Source organism: Charadrius vociferus, unplaced genomic scaffold (assembly GCF_000708025.1).
Source record: "Charadrius vociferus isolate BGI_N301 unplaced genomic scaffold, ASM70802v2 scaffold2101, whole genome shotgun sequence".
Taxonomy (NCBI): Eukaryota; Metazoa; Chordata; class Aves; order Charadriiformes; family Charadriidae; genus Charadrius; species Charadrius vociferus.
The window spans coordinates 1978-26685 of NW_009646777.1; the positions used below are offsets into that span (position 1 = coordinate 1978).

Here is a 24708-nt window from a genome sequence, read left to right on the forward strand (position 1 = left end):
CTACTGTTAGACATTGAATAATTAGAAGGATTAAAAGGAAAATGATTAGTCCCATGTGTATGAAAACAGCCCCTGTCGTGGCCAGTGATGTAAAACTGGTCTGTAAAGCACAGGGGTGGCCGCGGGTCACTGGGAAGGAGCAGCCCCTGTGTATCCTTGAGCAGGGTGGTCCGAAGAGCCCTATCTAAGCATCATGAAAGCCAGCGGGTACCCTGTTTGAAAAACACAGAAGGGAAGAAGGCGTATCCTGACATTTTGCCTAATTAAAGCCCCTTTTATGTTATCTTGAACAAGACATTGATTAAATGATTTGCTCGTGGCCTGTGCTGCTGAGCTGCTAAAGAGGAGGTTCTGGCTGCAGGGACCCCAGTCAAATCCCAGTTTCATTATGAGTATCTTTCCCCCTCCTCAGGAAAAATAGTCTTCCTGTGGCTTCCTTTGAATACACAGTGCCTGCACCTTGGTGCCTGCGGCTAACAGAACCCTTGGTGTTGAATTTAGGGATTTCAGCCCTTCCCTGGTGCCCTTGTGTCGTGTTAAAAGGAATGTAGTTTCAATGTTTGTCTGTCAGAGTCCCAGGACTTTCACTGGTTTATCTATCAGAGTCCCAGCAAAGGACTTTCACTGAGTCAGATTCACAAAAATCAAAATTATTTATTTTATTGAGAGCGACAGAACAGATTTGAGATTGCCATTGATAAATTCACTGACTATAATAGCGCTACTAATTAGGGTTAATATTAATAAAGTTGTCCTTGCCTGGGGAGGAAGAAGAGAACGCAGCCATTGACTGGTCCATCAGGTATTGAGATTCTTCTCTCCCAATTTAACAGTTGTTTCCTCCTTCTTTTATCCCAAAACTTACGAGGCTCCCCCACACACAGGTGATGTGTAGTGTGATTTGGGTGGAGAGATGAGTGCTATAGTCATATATGTTCAGCATGATCTCTATAATCTTCATAAGCATATGCAGGGATGTCAACTTTAATATGCATTTTGCAGATAATGAGGCAGAGGTCAGTCATCGGGCATGATAGACTTTGGAAGAAACAAATAACTACCCGGTGTCTCTTATCTTGCCTTTGCTGACGAAAAGCAGAACTGTCCTGCCCACACAGGGCTCCCTCCTTATCTGCATCCCGTTACAGCCAGGCGAGTCTCCACTCCCCTGGGTTGAACAAGAGATAGCGAGGCCAGTCTTAAGTATTCTTTAAGCACTGAGACTTCACCTCATTATCCAAGTTCCACATCTGGAGAGGCCCCTCAGGCAGGCACCCACTTTTGCAGTGGGGGCATTTAGGTTTCGGAGGATGTGTCAAGTGCTGTGGCAATGAGGTTCTATCTGATTTATCACTTCTCACTCCATCGACTGTCACATTTTCTGGTGAAAAAGAAATGCCACTGAACGATGTGTTTAACTATTGCGTAAATGATATCCTCATTTTATGGTGTAACCCTTCTTTTTGCCATGAGTCCCACGTATTCCGGGCATCACATCCTTTGACATCTCCCTTGTCTCAGATTTCCCATTGCTTTTGTTTTTTCTTGCAGCCCCCAGACACTTTTCTGGTCCCCACATTTCCTAGCTGGGCTTTCCTGGAATCATGAGAAGGGAAGATGGCAAGCTCAGGTCCTGGTTCCCCTTGCCCTGGGGTGAAGTTCCTCCAGGGAGCTGATCTGAACTGGCAGTTTCCAGAGGGGGGAATACCCCAAATCAAGCCCAGTGGATGAAAGGATGAGGTTGCTCATGGACACAATGAGTGTTGAGGCTGGTTGTGAGGTGCCTCCCGACCCTATTTCCTCTCAATAAAAAAAAAAAGAGGAGGACTCAGCACCTTGAGGAGGTGCTGAGGAACAGGTGGGAAGATCAATCCTAAATCCTGGCATTGGTGTGGGGGCTGTGCTCCTGCAGCAGCCAGGCTGACGAAGAGTCCTGCAAGACAGGGCTGGGTGGGCAGGATGCCTCTAAGGGGGCTCCTACCTGAGGGCTTGCGCATCACCCCCAAGCAAAGCCACACTGCATTCTGCTCTCAGACCCCACTTTGATTTAAACATGAAGTTTCAATGCATTCTCTTAAAATAAAAAAAAAATTTAAAAAAATCTTGTGACTTTCAGTACAGAAGTCTAAATTTCTGATTCTCTTTCTTGTAGTGAAACTGGAAAAAAAAAAAAAAAAGCACAAATATCTCACTTCAGCTCAACCTGAAACAGATTTTTTTGTGGGGGAGGGTTGTTTCTTTTTCAGCTAAATTAAAAACTAGTGACTTTCAGGACAGCCAAAAGTCTGGGTTTTTTTTCCTCCTTCCCCCTCCTTCCCCCCCCCAGCCAAAATAAAAGCTGTCCATTAATTTTCAGGGCTGTCTAACCCTACTTTTAGAGTTTTCATTCATTTTTTGAATTCAGGTCAAGTTCAAAGGGAATACACCACTTCAGAACACAAAATCAAAGCATTTTTTTCTTAGATGGTAAAAATAAATCTTCTAAGATTTCTACACTTTTTCCACCATATTTTTTTTTTTCAGCCAGAACTTATCTTCAACCAGAACATGTGAAATACTTTGGTGTCTCCCAAAACTCCCTCGTTTGTTGGACATGAGTAGCTTACTGAAAATACTTACCCTAATCTATAGTAGATGGTGAAGGTGCCCCGACCCATCTACTTCTGGGTAAACCCAGGCATGATGTGGCCTCAAGTACTCATTGCAACCTATTTCCTAACACATGTTGCTTTGGGTAAGCCTTTCCGAGACAGCGTCATTTCTGCAGTAAGTAATTCCCAGGTGCATCCTGACTGTGCTCCCTTTTCACAGTTCATTTTCCAGCTCGTCTTCAAAGTGATTCTGAGGTTTCTGCCAGTCTTAAAGAAAGCATTGCTCGTGGCCATGTTTTACTCTCAATTGCTTTGCCAATTCAATAATTTGTGACTTTTTACTATATTTGTACTTAAAAGATGAGGCATGAGAAGTCCTGAGATTGCTTAAACTTCATTTCGGGGGAGAAATGACTGTGTGTTCACTCTCAGGAACTGACTTTAGACAGCATGGTGGTTTCGTTATGCTGTAACTGAGACGACGGTGACTACACTGGAGCTATTTATTATAAGGCTGTGACTTTCCTATCACGGGGAGACCCATGTGATATGCTTGGACGAAACACAGGCAGAGCCCTTGCCAGAGAGCTGTCTGTCTACCAAGCTGAGTCTGCCCTCCCCTTCCCATTAACCCTGTTGCTGCATAACCCTGTTGCTGAGTGCTGTGGTTGACATGCCTGAGGGACGGGATGCCATCCAGAGGGACATGGACAAGCTTGAGAAGTGGGGCTGTGTGCACCTCATGAGCTTTCACAAGACCAAATGTGGGGTCCTGTACCTGGGTCAGGGCAACCCCCGGTATCAGTACAGGCTGGGGGATGAAGGGATTGAGAGCAGCCCTGCTGAGAAGGACTTGGGGGTACCGGTGGATGAAAAGCTAGAAATGAGCCAGTAAAATGCATTCTCAGCCCAGAAAGCCAACCACAGTCTGGGCTGCATCAAAAGCAGCGTGGCCAGCAGGCCGAGGGAGGTGATTCTGCCCTTCTATCTACTCTGCTCTGGTGAGACTCCACCTGGAGTACTGTGTCCAGCTCTGGAGCCCTCAGCACAGGAAAGACATGGACCTGTTGAAGCAGGTCCAGAGGACGGACACAAAAATGATCAGAGAGATGGAACACCTCTCCTATAAGGACACACTGAGAGATTTGGGGTTATTCATTCTGGGGAAGAGAAGGCTCCTGGGAGACCATATTGAGGCCTTCTAGTACTTAAAGGGGGCCTACAGGAAAGATGGGAACAGACATTTAACAGGGCCTGTTGTGATAGGACAAGGGGTAATGGTTTTAAACTAAAAGACGGTAGATTTAGACTAGATATAAGGAAGAAACTTTTTACATTGAGGGTGGTGAAACACTGGCCCATATTGCCCAGAGAGATGGTAGATGCCCCATCCCTGGAGACGTTCAAGATCAGGTTGGACGGGGCTCTGAGCAACCTGATCGAGTTGAAGATGTCCCTGTTCATTGCAGGGGGACTGGACTAGACGGCCTTTAAAAGTCGCTTCCAACCCAAACTATTCTATGATTCTATGACATGTGAATGAAAATTATTCATCCAAATAGTCCCATAGCATTAGACCTCCACTTCTAGGAAAATGAGGTCTGGCCTTATGACCAGTATTTGTGATGAAGTGACATTTGGGGCCAAAGGGTGGGGTGTTTTCACTTGCTTGGTTTCACTTCACATGGCTGCCAGGCTGCTTCATGGTTTATTTGCAGAATATATTATTTAAGGTCTTCTAGCGTGGTGGGATGTGGCTTTTTGGAAGGAAATATTCCTGGCTGCTGTGAATAAAATTGCATTGTCCATACCCGAGTTAGCGGTACCACTCATGCAGTGGGAAGGAGCAGGGAAAAGAAGGGCAGTGCTACCATCCCTGCAGCAGCTCATTCTGCTGCATGGGGAAGGGGTTGCTTCTGGCGAAGGCATCTGAAAATGTACCTGGCTGTTTCTGTGTTCACGGAAACAAGGGGGCTGTTGTCAGGGCTGTTACTTGCCTTTCATTTACTTAAATCTACCCAGCTGATAAACTCTCCCTGGTTACTCTGATCAGGTAACAAATAATGGCCAAAATTCTCCTCCTGGGTACACCGCTGTGGCTGCTTTGTGCTTATTGTGACTTAAGGTTGAATTGGAGTCCTCCTCTCTTGGAGATGATCTGGGCATTAGTAATATTCTGGACTGTAACTAACTTCCTTCCTTCCTTCCTTCCTTCCTTCTTTCCTCCCTCCTTCTCTCTCTCTTCTTTTCCCTCTTTCTCTTCTCCTCTATCTGTGTGTCTCTGTCTTTTCCATCCTTCTGCCTTCTGCCTTCCCTCATGCTCAGGGACTGTGAGAGTCTCAGTGTTTTGGAACTGGCACTTTATGTTACCTGATGCATTTCTTTCTGTTTATATTCTTTTTCCCACCTCCTTGAGTTGGTTCACCTGCAATTTTTTCATTGTTGTTCCATGACACAAATGCTGTGGACGTTTCCACTACATTTAGTAACCTGTATATAAGGAAACAGGGCAAGAATTATATGCTGTAACATAGCATGGCATTTATTTATAGTTTTCTTGTTTTATCCTCAGGGTTTTTAGGCATTGTTTTTGGTGGTCAGAAAGTATAAAAAATACAAGGTCAGAACCTGCTGTTCTAAATCAAAAAAAATCCCGTTGAGGTTGATGGATTAGAGCTGTGATAAGTAAAATCAGGCTCAGAGTTCCCTGGCAATCTTATCTTTAACACATTATTCATAAACTACCACATTATAACAATTTTTATCTCAAGTGTTATGATATTTTGGGTTTTTGCTTTCTTTTTTTTTTTTTTTGAAGCAAGCTCAGCTCTTGGGGCCATGTGATTAGCGTATCTAAAAGAAAATGTTAGCTTTTAGCCCTTATGTTTGCAGGAAAAAATGTAATATATGGCTTAAAGATTTGCTAACCAGACAGCAAACAAAAGGGCAACCCCAATACATGCGCTGGGGAAGTCGTGGAAGCTGCACTTATTTCTAAGACAGCGGCAGAGCTACTTGGCACCTGAGTCATGCTTTTTGAATACTCTTTGTAGAAATTTGCCCAAATACTTTGATCACCAGGAGTATTCCTTAAAACTGGGACACTGTGATACTTTGAAAGCAATACAAAGGGCTCACGGCTCTGAAGGGAGCATGTTTGCTGCAGAAGGTGGTACCAAACCCAGCCCAGTTTCCAGGCTCTAGTCCCAGTGCCTGCTATGTGCTCAGTCCCACCTGCTGCTGGACTGCTTGGGTGCAAGAGTGACATGTAGACCAGCCTTGGACATACTGGGAGAATCTGACCCTGGGCTACCTCTTATCCGCGCTCTCAGCCCCCACGTACAACCAGCTGGGCTGCAGCTCCAGGGTCTCCTACAGCAAGGATGGATGGATCTGAAGGTGGCCCAAGCTCATGGGTCCCTCTAAGCACTGTGATGCATTCTGCTAAGCTGCAAGCATCCTGCAGCAAGGAACGAGGGCAGGCAGAGCCGGTGGAGGTAATGTCTTTGCTCCTTAGAGTAGCATGGAGGAGACCTGTACCAGCCATTGAAGTCAGAAATCATAATTTGGCATACACATATCATTATGTGTTATTTACATAATATATGCACATTACATTCATATTTGAGAAGGCATATTTTTTTTGGACAGACACAAATCATGAAACAAAGCACGAACTCATGAAAGCCCCTATATTCTTCCCCTCAATCTCTTTGAAGCATGGTAATTGCAGGACATTAAATAGAACAATAATAATGCCATATTTTCCAGACCAAGGAGGCATTTTTTAAAATTGATGGTTTCCTTTTAACCTCTCCTTCAGTCTGCAAAATGGAGATTACCTGGATTTGCCCCACCAGGCTGTTGCTAGGATTAATCTTCATACAATGTCTTATAGCTGTGAAGCGCTGCACGGGTATTAATGCCTCCGAGCTGCTGCAGTGAGGCAATTAGTAGCTGTGCAAAAGAGATTCTCATGGGGCTTTATTCCCTCTTTATCTTTTAAAAACAGTTAAAAACAATTACAGAAGCCATAAAAACAGTATTGCTACACCAGTTTCCCCAGGTTGCCTGGCTGTGTGCTTGCAGGGCTGCCCCAGCAGCACTGGCTACTGCCAGACCCACACCTACACCCGCCTGTCCACCACTAGGGCTGTGTCTTGATCCATGATCCATCCGCATCCACATCACACCAGTGACTGCAGGTCAGGTAGGATATTTTCTACCTGATAATAACTTGGGATTTTGAAGGTGTATTTAATATGCTGTCAAACTTCTCCGTGGATGTGGGATGCACAGGCATCAGGAGAGCTTTCCTCTGAGGCTCTCCTGACTGTAGCTGTGTCCTCATGACTCCAGTCTATTAGCTCTGTGCAGCTTGGGCTGAATTCACATCCTCCCCTTGCATCCCCTTAGCTGAGTTTTGGATATTGCTTCTTGGTGATCACTGGTGATGTGGTGGTTCTAGAGACCCAGGGAAGCCTTCTGAGAAGTTCATAGAAGCAAAAAGTCCCTTGTCATCCTTAATGGAGTTGTGCACACCACGGTGCAAGAAGGAGCAGCGGGCTCTTCCACAGAAGGCCATTCATGGGTAAAGAAAGGAAGTGCATAAACTCTGAGATTCTTTTTTTCTTATGTGTTGTCCCCCCTCCTTGCTTTTTTTAAATAAGAAGAAGCAAAACCAGCTAGTAAACTTCTGTATGTGAAGTGGGGAATTTCTAAGGCTGGTAGGACAGGGTAGTTTGTCTTCCCTGCAGAGATGATTAGGAAACTTCTCAATCTGGGCTTCCAATTATAGTTTTTAACAACCTAGGGTGAAGAGTTGACTCTCAAGTGCCAGACAAATATTTTATGGAGGGGAGCTGGAGTGTTAAGAGCCCTAGTGATATTTTCTGTGTGGACACAAGGTGAGTTAAGATGCTTTTTGGACTTGGGCAAAAGGTTAAGCTGCATCATTAGACACAGCTGTTGCTTGCACAGACTTCCGAGAAAAGCAGCCACTTCACTCCGGACACAGAGGCCAGGTATTTCAGTGTATTTGAGTCCACTTCTAGCAGCTGTATTCATGCACATATCCCTGGCGCATATCTACGGCACTTGGAGGGAGGATGCTGCCCAGCAGAGCCACACGGTACGGACATGGCTCTGCCTTGCACGGTGTGGACAGACTCACCCAGTGCTTTTGTTGATTTATGGGAAAGGCCAGACTGGTGGGAGCTTGGTAAAAAAAAAAAAAGAAAAGACAACATTACTCAAAAAAAAGGGCAAAAGTTTGGTGTGGGAAAGTGAACTATAATTGGCTTGTAATTGTAATGCTATTAAAATGGTCCTTTTCAAGAAGTCAAGTAAACATTGTGCAACAAGAAACTGGCTGCACATTAAGTCTGAATTTTTAAAAGCTGTATCTGTCTTGGAGTTAAGCAGCTTCATTGCCTGCTTTGCTCTGTTTTGCTGAAATGTCAAAGACCAACCAGTGCTGATTGAAGATTAGGCCTGAAAAGCGCAGTCCAATCAGATAATCACTGAGGAAATTAAAACAGAGCACTTTTAATGAGTTAAGGACGGAAGTCTTATTGTATGGATGTTCAGCACACAGTGCAATAAGGTCATCATCCTATTTAACATCATTGAGGGATTCTCTAACGTAAGTAATAACCTCTGCTGTGGAAGCTGTGCAACATAGGGATCGTAGGATGATGGTGTCCTGCTCTCAGCTGGTATCAGTGCCCGTATTTTAACTCGGCTCCAGTAGAGTTACTCTAGACTGATAGTAGCATAACAGGAAGAAAAGGCAGATCCCTGTTCTGTGTCAATGGAGGTTCCTATCCATAATAATGTTTTTTAGCGGTTTAATGCATCAAACAAAAGTCAATTCTCCAGGTTCTTTCCTTTACTGGTGCTATCATTCTGGCTGAAAAGTGGGCTCAAGTACTTAGAATATTCTGAAAATTACCTTCTGCATCTGAATTTTCTTAGGCAAAATCAGTTCAAGACTAGGGTTTGAAGGTTAGGCTTTTTTTTTTTTTTTTTTTTCCCCCAGAATAACTGTTTTAAAAAATGTTTTGGTGCATGTTTGGTGGTTTTCCCTTTCATTTCTTAAAGACATTAAAGTCAGCTCACCTTTACAGAGAAACAGTATATATGAGTGTTTAGACATATGTGTCAAATAACTCAAAATAAGTTCCTTTTTAAAACAAAGGTTGGATTTTTCTACATTATACACCTGATACTACACTCTAAGACACTATGAAGCCTCCATTTATTTTGAAGGCTGCAGGCATTCTAACATTAAGTGTTTTTCACATATTCAGGGTAAAACCAGGTTAGATCGGATTAATCAAGAATACACAAGAGCTTAGATATGTGAACATCTGTTTTCAGCATCACACACAAATTTAGAAGAAGATAACCTTTTTCACTTAAATAATTGAGCTATCCACTTAATAGCGACATGCATGGTAACAAAGACAGTGCTTGCCTGGGCATCCTAATTACCTGTGCAGTCTATATATGAGCATATAGGCTAGCAAGGATTAGAAAGGAGATTAAGTCTATGTATGTAACATTTCTTTGTCTTCTTTGTTTCAAGCTTTCTCGGCCCCAATGTCATTGTGTAGCTCTGAGCTCCTCAGACCTGTTGTTCATTTCAGTGCAAATAAGGCTGCTTTACATAGGTCTGCAAAGAGACAGCGTGAAATTTAAACAAAAATTACAGTAATACTTCTGTTTGTGTTTGCGTATGTGAGGCAGAGAAAGAGGTAGCAGAAGTTAACAGTTCCTGGTGCAGTCAAGGGAGACACATGGGAAACTAAAGCCAATTGCCCCAGGCCATTCCTGGGAGTCGTGGGAAAAGGTGTTCCTCTTCCCTCCCTCACTGTCTCCTCGCCCTGGGCTGGCAGAGCAAGGGCTGAGTCTTTTGACAGATTTTGTGTTAGGAGCAGTTCTCCCTTTGTGAACTTGCGAGCAAGGAGCACCACGAGGGTGGGCCATGCTTTCTGTGAGCCTGCCAGCACTCCCAACCTCTTTAGTCGCCCTCAGGGAGCAGAGCAACAGAAAGGGAGTGTCTGGCCAGCATCTGCCCTGCACCTTGCCTATACCTTCCCGATCCAGTCATTGTTTCCACCATGCACCACAGAGCTGCTACAAAAGAGTTTCCCTCCATGGCAACAGACACAATGACCAAGGTCCGGGTGGTTTTCTTCATCCTGGAGAATTTTTTTAGATGATTTTACATCTCCAACCCTCAGGGTTAACTCTACCGTAATTTCCTGTTGCACTAGCAGCTGGTTCCTCCTCAGTCCACAACAGCAGCAGTAACATCTCCCACTCCCACTTCTGGCATACACCAAAATTTGTGGAAGGGATGTCAGCCACTTTTGTGCTCCATCAGGTTCCCTGAGACTCATCTGTCCTTCCTAGAAGGGTTAAAAGAAATCTTATGATGTCCTAACAGAAGGCATCTGGCCCAAGATGGGATTAGACTTAGAGACACTGGAGGAACATTTATTCTGCTAAGGTCAGCCTTGGGGAGAACGAATGATCTGTTCCACCATGGCTAGATAGGGACTGAGGAGGTGAGGGAATACAAGGAAAAGGAAGGGAAAAGGGGAACCAAGTTAAAACAGTTAATGGGAAGGAGACAGTGTCTGCAGGTAGATGCAAGAATGGTCTTTGAGAAGACATTTGAAGCTACGTCTCACTCACGGAGAAGCTAGCTATATTGGTAACCTCAAGTGATTTTTCTCCCTAACAGAAATTGCAAGGAGAGAAAACTCCGAAGAATATTAATGCTACTCTCAAGGATTTGTTTGGGATCATTCCTGGGGATGGGGATCCACTGCAGGAGCGAGGCACTTACACGTGCAAACGGTGCGCCGTCGTGGGCAACTCTGGGAACCTCCGGCAGTCTCAATATGGCCAAGATATTGATGCCCATGACTTTGTGCTCAGGTGAGTAGGCACTACCTCAGCTCCAGATGTTTCTGTTGTTCGATATTTTTGGGGACAAGTAAGCAAACAAGATTTCAGGGGTTATCTAGTGAAATCTGGTACTTAGGTCAAATCTAAGTTCCAGGGATGTAAACTATCCATGTTGGAGATATGACCTCATGTTTTAGCTCCGAAAAAAAGCCATGAACAGGTGTTGATACTGAAGCTTGTTCTGCACTATCCATAGTTATGTGTTAAAAAATATAGCTGAAAAAAACTGCAGTTTTGAGTAAAAGTTATTTCTGCAGTTAGTACTCACAAGAGATCTTTTACGCGCTTAATTGACTGTATCAGATTTGACTTGCACCGGTTCATTCTTAAGCCAAAGTCATTTTGCAATGGACAGGAGACAACCGGTTGGCTGCAGCTACTTTGTAAAGGATCGCATCGTCTCTTCTTTTCAAGGCAATGAAGGTTGGCAATTTTGTCACAAGCAGGACCTAGGTAAGCAGAGCTAATCACCCAGAGGGCAGCCAAGATATCTGGGCTGACTAAGTAAATTGCCAACGTGTTGTCCAGCTTTCATACCACAGCTGCCAGCCCAGCACAATTTGGGGAGCAACACAAGGCAGGTCAGAGGGCCTGGAAAGGAGGAATTGCTATTGAACATACCACATGTGGGATTATACTCTCACAAACAACATAACCTTTAGCAGGAAGCTGTGGACTGAAGTCAAGAGTGAATCAGCAGCAGATCAGCACTATTTGAACTGTTAAGCCACCTTAGGCCACTTGGCTTCCAATGTGGCTTGGACACCCTGTAGAGTCTTTAGATGACAATGTTCACGATAAATCATTTCAGTTGTTGCTTTCTTCAGTTGCATGCCTTGCCCTCTGCCAAAAGTAACTCCCCAAAGGCAGATGCAGCCAACCTGGTCTTCAGAGCCAAGAAGCGCAGTGAAGAGCCCTCAACATTAATTCTGCAGGTTGCAAATGGGAGGCCGCTGAAGTGCATTTACACTTAATTCTGTGTCCCTCGCTATGGAGACAGCCCTGTTCTTGTGTGGAGTTTCTTATCTTCCCTGGCCTACGTTTCCAGATTTGTGAAGAAAAGGATTTGCTAGGCTCAAAGGCTATTTTTTTTTGAGTAGTAACTAAAGAGTAACACACTCGGATGCAGGTTTCTACTCCGAGGCCTAAACCTTCCCATAGCCAAGTGTTGGTGGCAAGAGAGAAACTCTCAGTAATTTGAAATTGAACCTTCCAGGCTTCATTTTCTGTTTTAGGGATCTCAAACCAGATCTGAAGCGGTGGCACTAGTTTTTAGGATTCACTGTGGAAACTTGTGCGGAGAAGGTGACTCCTCTGTGGAAGAGTCTCCAACAAACAAAATCTCTGGTGACCTGATACTCACTTGCATGTGCTCTGGCAATACAGCCAAGCATGGGGAAGAGCCAGGGAGCCTGAGGGGACACCTTTGCTTACAAACACTGTGTTCCAGCCAACTTTTATTTGTTTAACTATCTACTTTCATGACGTAAAGAAATTGCTGCTTGGTCCTTCCTGTTCAGACTGGGTCCGAACTCTGCCTTCTGCCATGCCACGCATGCAGCCCCACCATGGATGGCAGGGAAGGTACATAGACCCGAGGGCAGAGTATGAGTAAGATAACTAAGATGACACCCTTGGCTTTGTATTGACAGAAGGAAAACCCCATATTTTATACCTCAGACTGACTAATCTCAAGATAAAACATAGTAAGTCTCATGCTTGACTGAGTATTTTTACACAGTACAATGTGGGGCACTGGCAGGGAAGAGGCTAACTCAATAACAAGTCCTCACAGGCTGGCAGGATAACCTGCCTACGCTCATAACTCCCTTGGAGGGAGTTAAACTTAACTAATTCACCTGGGGGAGCATTGCAATAACACAGCCTGGCATAATCTTGATAAACAGATTTTACCTCCCCCGTTATCAGTGACCGGGGCAACATGTTGTCTGGCAATGTACAATGCTCCTCATCATCTCATCAGCTACATCCTTCCTTGTCCTCCTTGCACTTCTGCCAGGAGCTGAGCTAATATCTCTGCAGGAGACTCCACTGGGCTGCAGAGAAGCCCTATTCTGCTCAGAGCCAGCTTGAGGTTTTCTCCGTGGTATTGCACGGCAACATGCATTCATGCAAGGTCAGTCAGAGCCACTTTGGGGATCTCTCATCTGCATTATGCCGAACGACAGAAAAATGCAAATCTTGACTAGCCGTGAGCTATTGCTTCAGGGAGGGAATTGCTGATGTGTCTACAGATTTGCTTTCCAGAGGGAACACATGCATAGAAGTGTTTCTGCAGTCCTGAGTTCAGAACCCCCTCTGTTCCCTGCTCCCTCATACACTCAGCAAAAGGTAGCCCTGTTTGGCCAACACATTTTGTCTGGAGCCCTGGTGGGCCCTGGGCAGATGTCCATGCATTCACCCCAGGGTTACCTAAAGCACATCACGTGTGTGCGGAGTCACCCTAAGTAGATGTATTGAAGCTGGAGGACATCAGCTGGACTAGATGATCTCCAGAGGTCCCTTCCAACCCTAACCATTCTGTGATTCTGTGACATACTATGAAGTAAGGTTTGAGTAAATGAAGTCTCAGCAGTTGGTCCTGGATTTGTCACTGTGGCTTTGGTGCCTTTTCATGGGAGGACCATAAGGAATATTTGCTGCTTCTTATCACACATAACATGGTTTGTAACTTTGACCTTAGACATCCAAATACACATTTACAGATGGGGGAATGAAACTGTAAGAAGTCAAGCTGATGGACTTCAAGGCAATATTTTTCTTACCTACTGGAGGCTTCAGCTTTAGAATGGAACATGTGTCCTCATGGACTCACTGCTCTTTTGACCAGCTCTCCACTGACTATAAAGGGAACCCAGAGATGTGCTCAGCGATATACTTGCTTGGCAGAAACTCCCATTCAGTCCAAGGAATCCTACACTAAAGCTGAGCTTTCATTTACTTTTAATTTATCCACTATGGGTGATGGTCATTTCAGCCTGGTTGAGGATCACTACACCCTGTTAAGGATGTGTGAAGAGCCTCCATACAGCAGTCTCCTTAGACAAGGGAGCATTTTCCTGCCACCTCAAGGAAATGATTTGGGGAAGAGTCATACATTTGTACCTACATAATTCTTCTTCCCCTTTTTCACTTTCTCACTTCTTACTTTTGGGCTGCAGAATGAACCGTGCCCCCACCACTGGCTACGAATCAGATGTTGGGAGCAAGACCACTCACCACTTCGTTTACCCTGAGAGCTACAAAGAGCTGGCAGAAAATGTGAGCATGATCCTGATCCCCTTCAAAACCTTGGACCTGCGCTGGGTTGTCACCGCTCTCACCACAGGCACCATCAACTTGTGAGTAAGGGCAGCCCTGAGTGGGCAGGCTGAAGGGGTGGAAGCCCCCACATGTTGCTGTAGGACAGAAAAGTCCACTCTGGGCAAGTCCCCGCTTCTGACAAGGCCTAGGGGAGCTTTACAGACCACTTCAGGTCAGGGTTCAGTCCTGAACACTTGCTTTCTAGGAAAAGCTTAATGCTATGCTGCAGTCTTTGAGACAAAAATCCAGATCCATCTTTTCACAACCCCACACAGTGGTCTCAGAGGAATGAAAGGGGGAGGTTTTCACTGCTGGAGGTAGCCAGTTTGAGCAGTGGCTTCCTGGGGTTCAGTGCCTTATTTTAGGCTTCTGCTCATCCTTCCTCCTCTCCAGTCCCTTGGGGGGTACAGCAGGTGCTGCCAGCACGCCCGTGTTCAGACATACCCATCAGAAAACCGTCTGCAGAATCAAGTGTTTGGCGGGTTATTCATTCAGCAGTGGTTCTAGAAACCTGGATTGTCTCACCTGAGGTACTTGGGTGGCCACGTGGTCCTCCAACATATATTATCCCACTTGCAGAAGAGGACAAAGAGGCAGAGAAGGATCTGCAGTCTGCTCATAGAAGGGAGCGAGAGCAGAAGCAGACTGAGACACTGAGTCCCCCATCCACAACATTCTCCCCTGCACAGGTCCACCTTTCCTGGTGGAAGGTGATTGAAAGCCATACAGAGGAGACACTGTTGTGTCACCTGTGTGTCTTAGCTTTATATTAACATGTTTCACCTGGCAGTAAAGTGCCACGCTGTTATTTATTCTCCATTTCTATTTTGTCCTTTCAGAAGTAAATGTTGTCCTGCTTAATACATTTATGGCAGCACTAGAATTAGAAATGTGAACAAAACACATGTTTCTTCTGGATGTCTGCTAGCAAATTCTCTCCCTTCCTATAAGATGGCTTTTCCTTATCCAGAGAATGAAATATGTGACATTTGTACTGTGTGTAAGGTTATCTGCTGGATGTAAAGCCACAGCCTGATGGGATTGCTCGGTGGCACCCTGCTACACATAGACAGCAACAGCAGATCAGATTACTTTATTCCAGAGAGAAATATTTCAAGACATTTAAACTCTTTTCCCAATTTCAGAGTATCAGATGATTAAAAACTTGGAAACGTATGTCCCTGTTGACTGGGGATAAAACCTGCTTCGCTTTTTTGAGGAAAACTTTTTGATGGGACAACAAATGGAGTTTTATTTATTTTCCTTTTCTTTTCTCTCTTTGCAAATGCATTTTAGATTATTTTCACTTCTTATTAAGATTCTCTTGACTTGTAACAAATGGGGTTTAGTCTCTTTTTACCTTTTTTTGTCACCAGCAATTAGTATATATAGTCATAAGTCGTCTTGAAAAAATCCATCTTCAGGAGACACTCGTATCTGGGAAAAGTCAGCCATCTTGGAAAATTGGCTTAAAAATAGCACCTTTTTTGCAAGGCTTAGGTTTTTTTCTTTTAGAAACTGTATTGATAAAAGAGATTGAAAACCTCTGCCCTTAAGCCTGGATGCAAATTGTGTCAGAAACAATGGAAAGCTCCCAGCTACCTTCCATAGCCTTTGAATGAAGCCCCTTGCTGCATCTTTGTCATATCTGTGCCTGTGCCAGGAAGAGGGCCAGTTGCTGCCATTGTCACCCATCCATGTTTCCATCACTATCACTGCTCTGTGCCCAGACTGCAAAGCTATTCATTATTTTTTGTTGACTATTTGCCTTCAGAAGTGGCAGCAAGTAAGTTGCAATGGTAAAGTTGAGTGAGCCCTTAACCTGTCAGGAAGATATAACTAGTTGACAACAAAGCAGCCACAGCACATAAAAGGAAAAACATCTTTGCTTAATAAATTACAGGATATTATATATTTATAATTAGATTGTATACAGGGGCTTGGTAAGCATCTCATATAAATTAGTGTGTAAGCATTTAAACCCATGGAAGAAATACCAGTATTTTCAGATTTTTGCCGTACTCAAGGCAGGGAAATTGCATAATTAATAAGCTGGCACATTCTGGAGCAATAAAACCAGAAAATCATAAGCACACAAATCATAACAATATATTTAACATAATTTTAGGCTGGCAGAATAAACCTATGAGCATGCATTAAATACACAATATCAGATACAGTCTATAAGGAAAATGTTAACTGTACATTTGTAAAGGGGAGAAGGCATCAAATATATATAAAACTCATCTGAAATTCAGTATTTTAGAAGAGAAGAAATACTCACCTTAGTGGACTCACAGCTAAAAAAGATAAGCATCCTGTATTATGGTTCAAAAGAAAAAACAAACTGCAGAGGGCCTTGGTATTAGATTGAATTGATAGCTGAATGATTCTCTCAGATATGTCTCATTTGACTGATGGATGTCCCATTTCAAAGTGGCTCTCTAAGACAGAGCATTGTCCCAGAAAAGACCAAGAAATGGGATGGAAAACCTTCAGGCCTTCATCAGTCATATATTTAGCCTAGTTGCCTTAACTTGCCTTCTGCAAGTCATCTAGGAATCTCCATAGTGAAAAAAAGCTCCATTTATCATAGAATCATAGAATAATAGAGTGGTTTAGGTTGCAAGGAACCTTAAAGATCGTCTAGTTCCAACCCCCCTGCCATGGCCAGGGACATCTCCCACTATACCAGGTTGCTCAAAGCCCCATCCAACCTGGCTTTGAAAACCTCCAGGGATGGGGCATCCACAACTTGTCTGGGCAACCTGTTCCAATGTCTCACCACCCTCAGAGTGAAAAATTTCGTCCTAATATCTATTCAAATCTACCCTCTTCCAGTTTACAGCCATTATTCCTCGTCCTATTACTACATGCCCTTGTAAAAAGTCCCTCTCCAGCTTTCTTGTAGGCGCCCTTCAGACACTGGAAGGCCTCCCCACAGCCTTCTCTTCTCTCAGCCTGTCTTCATAGGAGAGGTGCTCTAACTCTCTGATCATCTTTTCCACTTGGTTTGGCAGAGAGCAATTTTTGTATTCCTTAAAATATTCCACATCTTCCACCTGGGTCAACGGTACAGTAAATGTCCTGTACAGGTGGCCAGTGGTGCTGGTAGATTTCACTAGAGCCCTGCCAAATGGCTCATAGAAGACGTTTTCCAGAATTCCACCTGTAGCCACCTTTATCACAGGCTTCACTCTGGCTGCTTATGGCTTGGATGGGCATCCACTTTGCTGGGTAAAAAACTGTCTGGAAGGCCAGGCCCAGAGAGTGGTGGTGAATGGAGTTAATTCCAGTTGGTGGCCGGTCACGAGTGGTGTCCCCCGGGGCTCAGTACTGGGGCCAGTCCTGTTTAATATCTTTATCAATGATCTGGATGAGGGGGTCGAGTGCACCCTCAATAAATTTGCAGATGACACCAAGCTGGGTGGAAGTGTTGATCTGCCTGAGGGTAGGGAGGCCATGCAGAAGGATTTAGACAGACTAGATTGATGGGCCAAGGCAAACTGTATGAGTTTCAATAAGGCTAAATGTCGGGCCTTACACTTTGGCCACAACAACCCTCACCAATGCTACAGGCTTGGGGAGGAGTGGTTGGAAAGCTGCTCAGCAGAGAGGGACCTGGGGGTGTTGATTGATAGCCGGCTGAACATGAGCCAGCAGTGTGCCCAGGTGGCCAACAAGGCCAATGGCATCCTGGCCTGTATCACCGCTGTGCTCAGCACTGGTGAAGCCGCATCTTGAGTACTGTGTTCAGTTTTGGGCCCCTCACGACAAGAAGGACATTGGGGTGTTGGAGTGTGTCCAAAGAAGGGCAACAAAACTGGTGAGGGGTCTGAAGCACAAGTCTTATAAGGAGCAGCTGAGGGAACTGGGGTCGTTTAGCCTGGAGAAAAGGAGGCTGAGGGGAGACCTTATCCCTCTCTACAACCATCTGAAAGGAGGTTGCAGAGAGGTGGGAGTGGACGTGTTCTGTCAAGTAACAGGTAATACAACAAGAGGAAATGGCTTCAAGTTGCGCCAAGGGAAGTTTAGATTGGATATTAGGAAGGATTTCATTACTGAAAGGGTCATCAGGCATTGGAATGCATTACCCAGGACAGTGGTGAAGTCCCCATCCCTGGAGGTATTTAAGGGTCATGTAGATATATTGCTCAGGGACATTGTTTAGTGGTGGGTCTGTCAGTGTTAGGTTAATGATTGGCCTAGATGATCTTCCAGTTCTTTTCCAATCTAGGAGATTCTGTGATTCTCTTTGTCCTGCTCCTGTATGGTATTTACTGGGTCGCTAACTCCCTGGCTGCTATGCAGCCTAGTTTTTACATGATCATAATGGCATAGGTTTCCATTTGGTCTTAATCAGCTTGCCAATACTTTCCATGTGGTTGTATGAAATTCTGTAGCCAAGTGACAGCAGGACTTGGGTATTGCTTCTGAAAAAATGAAATATCCCATGATTAAAATGACTAACATGTCATCTGACACGAGCTACAGTAGTCTCCTGGTTAGATTAGAGCTGTCTGCAAATACTGTCTTGAATATTGCATACTGTTCACTTCGGTCTTCTACTGTACCTGCCTAGACGCTCATGAAATATGGCCCTCTTGTTTCCTCCACATCACATTTTCAGAAAAGACTGGCTGTTTATTTATATAATAATGAGAAGATTTTATCAGAAAAGAAGCCCTTTAAGTCTTCGTAACCACAAAAAGGACATGGGACTACTTTTACCAACTTTGCTAACCGCAGTCACATGTGGGAAGCAGATACAAGAGCAGATTTACTGAGGGCAGATTAAGAAGTCTGCATGGGTGTCCCTTTCCCTGTTAGCATCTCATGTCACATTTCAGGGGGCTGGAACCCACCCAGCACCTCTTCCACTGCATCCAGCCTGGGGCAGGGATCTACGGTCAGGGATGCCCAGAAGTATCTAAGGAGTTGAAGACATTGCCAAGTGACCACTGGTTTGAGAAGATTTAGACTAATGCTTCAGTGTTGATGATCCACAGTTCAAAGAGAAATAGAACGTTAATCGTAGGAACCTTGTTGTTACCAAAAACCAAGCCAAAACTTTTAGATTGAACTAATGGAAGGGTTTTGGTGCTTTATCACAACCCATCTAAAAAGTATGCAGGGTATATTTTGGGATATAGTCTAGTTACAAGGCCAGTTCAGAATTTTCTCAGTTGAAACAAACTCAGGGAGTTTTTTTTTTACAGCACTCGTGATGAGCTGTGCCATGTCAGCATGTGCTGTACATGAGATATGGGGAAGAAAAGATTTTTTTGTTTTCAAGACATGACTCGTGATTTCAACCCAGTCATAAGGTATGACTTGGTAGTTTTATGCTGGGAAGTGCAGGAAGCCTTCAGCATTCCCGTCGGCAGGAGGGGAATAGCTTGCTGGTGAGCAGCTGTGTACTGGGAATGCCAGAGTTGCACATAACCACAGAAACTATGAACTCTACTACCACCTACTCTGCAGTAGCTATGGGTATTAGAAGGGGAAAAGTCTCCCCCTGGTGGGAAAAGGTTTTTCTGCCATGAAATTAAATGGAAAGCCCTTCCTGTCATCGAAGTGCAAAGACTGCAACAGTCATAATCCAAGAATTAGAAGTCATGGGCGCCATGTAATATTGACTCTACAATATATTATCAACTAAATCTTTGGTGTCATACTGTTAATAATTAACTTGAAAATAAAAAGGTAACAGCTTCCTATAAACTTGCTTCAGTGACAGCTCAGTTTTTTTCGTTCTGTATTACTTAATTACAGCCTCATTTTCCAACAACTTTATTGTTTTAAAATAATTTGAATTTATTACTGTACATGAAGAATATTCTTTCTTTCTTTGGAAATACATGAAAATATTAATATGTTGAGCTTTTATTAATTTTAGTGTTGTTGTTTTTGTTGTTTTTTTTTTCTTTTTCTTTTGACAGCACATATGTTCCAGTTCCACGGAAAATCAAAGTCAAAAAAGAAAAGGTGAGCAATGTTGGCTTGTGAATTTGTTCTGCTAATCCACTTGTAGGTCTTTTGCCTCTTTGGGAGACTGCAAGAATCCAAGGAACCCCTTCACATTCATAAAAACTGCAACACACTTTACAAGGCTCAGCTAAGCTAAAGGTTTAGCTCCTGTGTGCCATCCAGACCATGGGTCAACCACTAAATAACTGAGGTTGGAAAGAAACTGCTCTTGTGACTATGCCATTGCATTACTGTTGTTCTGAAGGTTGCATTGTTTCCTCTGGTACTGCTTAGGGAGATCTAAGTCACACCGTTGGCCGGCGGTGCTCACCCTCCACAGCAGTTGCTCTGTTCCCACCTGTTGCAGTCATTTGGATGAAACATTTTGAGTTGTGGAGAGCCTTTCTTTAAAATTATATGACTCTTTGAACACTAGGGATGATTCTCACTCAGTTCCTTGTAATAAGGAGCTAATTGAACTCCGAACAGATAAAGCTGTGTATTTTCAATTCAGTGGAGAATTCATGATGGTATCAATGGCTTTTGGGGAAGGCTCTTAGCCCACAGCTGTAATAACTGCCTCTACCCAATTAAACAAGCCTGGAGACTGGGGTCAGGCCAAGTTCATGCTGATTTTGTCCCAAGTGTATTAATATTCTCCCAGACAATGTTCAAGCAAGGTTTGGAGGATAGCACAGACCAGGGAATATTCCCTGTTTTGCACAGGGACAAAACAAATTAATGTGGACACAATCTGTGTCGTGCCACTTCCCTCAAGGCTCACAAAACACTTCTGACCCATTTTATGTCATAGTTTGGATGTGTAGAAGGCTATCGGTCAGGGGACGTCACTTCTCTGAGAAGGTCAAAGAAAGATGGACAAACCTGGTGCCCACCCTACAGGAGTCAGAAGAGAGTCCATCCCATGCAAACTGACTCATTGCCCAAGTATGCTGTGGTTTAATAGACAGGTCTTACTGCTGGAGGCAGGATTTCCCATGACGAAGGATGGTGATTCTCATGTTGCACCTTTAGCCACCCTGAAAAGACTTTTTGTTGTTGTAAATGCACGGCTTGAGGACATAACCAAGTCAGGCTACGTAGGGAGAGGTAAAAGACATTTTCTTTTCTACAGACCTTCCAGTAAAATAAACGGTTTTTTGGTTTTTTTTCTCATTTACCTCTCCAGTAAAATAAAAGGCCTTGGAGAGGCTGATTTTCAGAGGACCTCAGGCTCCTAATGTCTCAAGGGCTGGTAAAGTATGATGTTAGCCCCAGAGCATTAAAATTAGAGATTAAAGCACGTCCTTCATTCAGGAGGCCAAGTTTTGCCAAAGGCTTCAGATGAGACCTTTAACCTGTATCAGTTTATATCCCTGTGTTTCAAACCATGGACCTCTGGGGCTTTTAAATAATCACTTAGCTCATCCCTACCTGTTGTGAGGAGCACATTAACCTCTGTAAAACCCTTGTGAGATGCACTACGGCAGGTTGTTAAACTCACGTCACAGTTGAGTAGCAATAGCCCAGGGTATGCCTGGTGATATGCCTCAGCTTCTTAAGCAGGGACATGAGAAGCTTGTGTTTCTTCCCACACCAGGCAACGCAAAACACCCTGTGAGAATTACACACAGATACAATATCAGCAATTAACCTCTGACTTTGTAAAAGGAAAAGCCCTGCAGCTAACTAGATAGCACTGAAACGCTGTCACTAATTACAAATGCAGCATAGTCGGAAAAGCATCCCTTTGCCCGATTCAGGGAAGGGGGTTGAAACCAACAGCTCCCACCAGTCCTTGGATTTACTGTACATTCAGGTCTGATCTTAAGTGCTCCATCTCCATTAGATGGCCTCACAATTTCCCCAGGAGATAAACAAGTGCAATTTATGTCTTTTTTTTTAAAAAAAAAAAAAAAAAAGTGTAGAAAAATAGGGTGTTTGGGAAACAGGAGAAATGCAGCTGATACAACCTGATAGACTTCCTGATAGTTTACACCTGACCCCTGGTTTCCTTAGATCTGTACCTATAGGGATACCAAGACATGATTGGCATATCGTGAAGAAGGTGGAGTTGCTGCTATGTTCCCACCCAAATTACAGTTGGACTCAATGATCTTAAGGTTTTTTTCAAGCCTAAATAATTCTATGAGTCTATGAAATCTGGGATGGCATCTTATGCTTGCCTTGCTCAGGCCTCCAACTCCCCAGAGCTCACCTGTGTTACACCAGGACACTACAGGGAAAGTCGAATGCCTCATTTTCTGCTCACTTGTGCCATTTCATACCCATTGGTTTCAGTAGAAATAACACAGGATTTACATTAGCATAAGCAGGTGGGCTATCCACACAAAGGAAGGAATATTCATGTGTAATTGCAAATGGGAAATATTCTTGAATGTACTTAACAACAGGACTTTATTTTTCCCTTTCACCTGCCCTCAGGGAATAACTATTATTCCTTTCTTCCCCACTCCTCTACCCCAGTGTCCTTTAGGGATGACATGCTACTGTTGCTTTTTTCCCAGGGTATTTTACTAATGAGTCTTTCTGTCCAATTTTGCCTAGATCCTGGTTTATAATCCAGCTTTTATGAAATACGTCTACGAAAACTGGCTCCAGCATCATGGGAGATACCCCTCCACAGGCCTTCTGTCTTTGATATTTGCACTCCACGTATGCGATGAGGTAAAGTCTGACTGTATTTGGATATATGGATAAAAAATCAGGATGTTTCACACTGTAGTGCCAGGAACATGTCTTGGCCACTCACTCAGCCTTTATTTCTCCCTCTCCATTTGGATATCTAAATCTTAAACACAATTCCACCTGAAGAACTTGGATGACCAGCTCTTACATAAACCACTTTGGGGAATGCAGATGGTATATTTTCAAACCCAAACTTGTGGGTTTATACAGTAGGTTATGGCATATGCCTCTGCTCCAGCAGTTACTTGAGGAAATTCCCTGACTTGAGTGATGTGAGGTGCTCCTAGGTGACTGGAGACTTAGCTAGCTAGTGCAAGGCCAGGTCAGCTCTACAAAATCCTGCAAGCATGGGATTGTCAGCATGGGGGAGAAAAATCACCATGTTGGTAAAATCCCTGTCCTGGACACAGATCTGCTGATGAAAGAGAGCTTTTGTCACCTAGGCCTGTGTTGCTTGAAGAGATGATGGGAATACTCCTAATGATGCTGTCAGAAACTGCACCATGGTCAAGGCAGATAGGATGGGTGGTCGGGTGGAGTCTGTTTTCTGGTAAGCAGGCAATGAGCAAGGCTCTGACATTACCAAAAATAACTTAAAACCAACTCATATTTGGGTGGGTCCATGCATGGGTTGGTTAAGGCATTTGGTTTGTGGGCTATGACCCATTCAAACACAGCCATATAGCCACTCTCAGTTGAAATAAGTCAATCATTATGTTTGGACTTTAACCACCAGGGGAGACAAGCATAGCTATCGATAAATGAGCCGTTGGGAGAGGAAAAGCCATAGGGTATACACACAAAGAACATAATGTCCATTGGCCTCTGAAGTGACTGCAAATGTCATATAAATAAGCATGTAATAGGGTATTGACATGGGTCATCATTTGGAAGACTAGGACCAAAACCAAAATTTTTCTACTCTTTGTGGCCTTAATCAGCTAAAAAAGAGATTCCCATCCCAAGCCACAGACCCTCTGAGGTCAAACATCACACTTAGGGGAAAGGAATGTGTTTTTCATACTGCTAAACAAGAATTAATGAATAATAATTTCCTTTTCTGTCTGGGTTCCGGTATGGTGGTGGTCTCAGCATAGCTTAGGATGTAATGTCCCTTGAGCAGGCCTTGGGCTGTTATTCTGTGATTGCATCATCTCATGCAGTAGAGTATCTTGACACACCACTGAGGTCCTCATGTGCTCCTGCCTATAGATAAACTGAGAATCAAGAGAGTTTCTTCAACATTTCAGGGCTTTCCAGGCCGTAACACTAGTTCTTTCTTACTTCCTAGGTGAATGTGTATGGTTTTGGAGCAGACAGCAAGGGACACTGGCATCACTACTGGGAAAACAACGCTTCAGCTGGGGCTTTCCGGAAGACAGGTGTCCATGACGGAGATTTTGAGTTCAATATAACTTTGACTCTTGCCTCCATTGAAAAAATAAATTTTTTCAAGGGCAGATGACCCTGGCCACAGGGAGAAGTGGGGGCTGCAATTTCCAACATGCAGCAGAATGAAGCTCGGTGAAGATGATCTGGGCGCCAGCCAGGTTTGAATGTGTGAATCTGCGGTGAATTCGGAGCATCTCACTGCTGCAATGCTCACTGCAGGGAGCTCGGCCGAGGACCGGCTTCCACGCTGCACGTGATTTCCTATCTACAGATAGCTGGGAACTACCAATCGGTTGTGGGAATAAATGAATCTCTGCTTAGCCTCTACGGCTTGATTTCTGAATTACTGATGAAAGATCTGCCTGTTACAATTAGGGGAAACCTGGGCACAAGAACTGCTGTTTGTGTGTCTGTTCTTTCCTTGAGCAAGGCAGGAGATCCTGGAAGAAGAGTGAAAATGACTTCTGGGACTTGAGACCCACTAGGGCAGCTGTGAACATCGTAGTAAGGATTACCTCAAAGAAATTAATTCATTTCTGCTGTTGATCTTCTTTTTGAACTGCGTGTTCTGTTTCCTCTATTAGTTCTGGTTTCATGCTGTATTAAGCAAAAAAGAGATGAGGTTGCCTGGAGTAGTAAATATTTCAGCTGTTGCCTCATTCTGCATTGATAGTGTCTAGAAAATACAAATCAAATAATCTCTGATCATATATTATTTAATATCAGTTCCTATACAGCCATA

General features: G+C 44.0%; 1 protein-coding gene across 1 annotated transcript in view; it reads left to right on the forward strand.

Annotated features, from left to right (window-relative positions):
* Nucleotides 1–24708, forward strand: part of ST3GAL1 (ST3 beta-galactoside alpha-2,3-sialyltransferase 1) — a 25576-nt gene extending 868 nt beyond the window's left edge. Inside the window, exons 2-6 of the mRNA XM_009892118.1 lie at nucleotides 10345–10541; nucleotides 13754–13933; nucleotides 19838–19883; nucleotides 22434–22553; nucleotides 23866–24708. Coding sequence (XP_009890420.1) covers nucleotides 10345–10541; nucleotides 13754–13933; nucleotides 19838–19883; nucleotides 22434–22553; nucleotides 23866–24039 — 717 coding nt within the window. The 3' untranslated portion in view covers nucleotides 24040–24708. The remainder of the gene's footprint in view (nucleotides 1–10344; nucleotides 10542–13753; nucleotides 13934–19837; nucleotides 19884–22433; nucleotides 22554–23865) is intronic.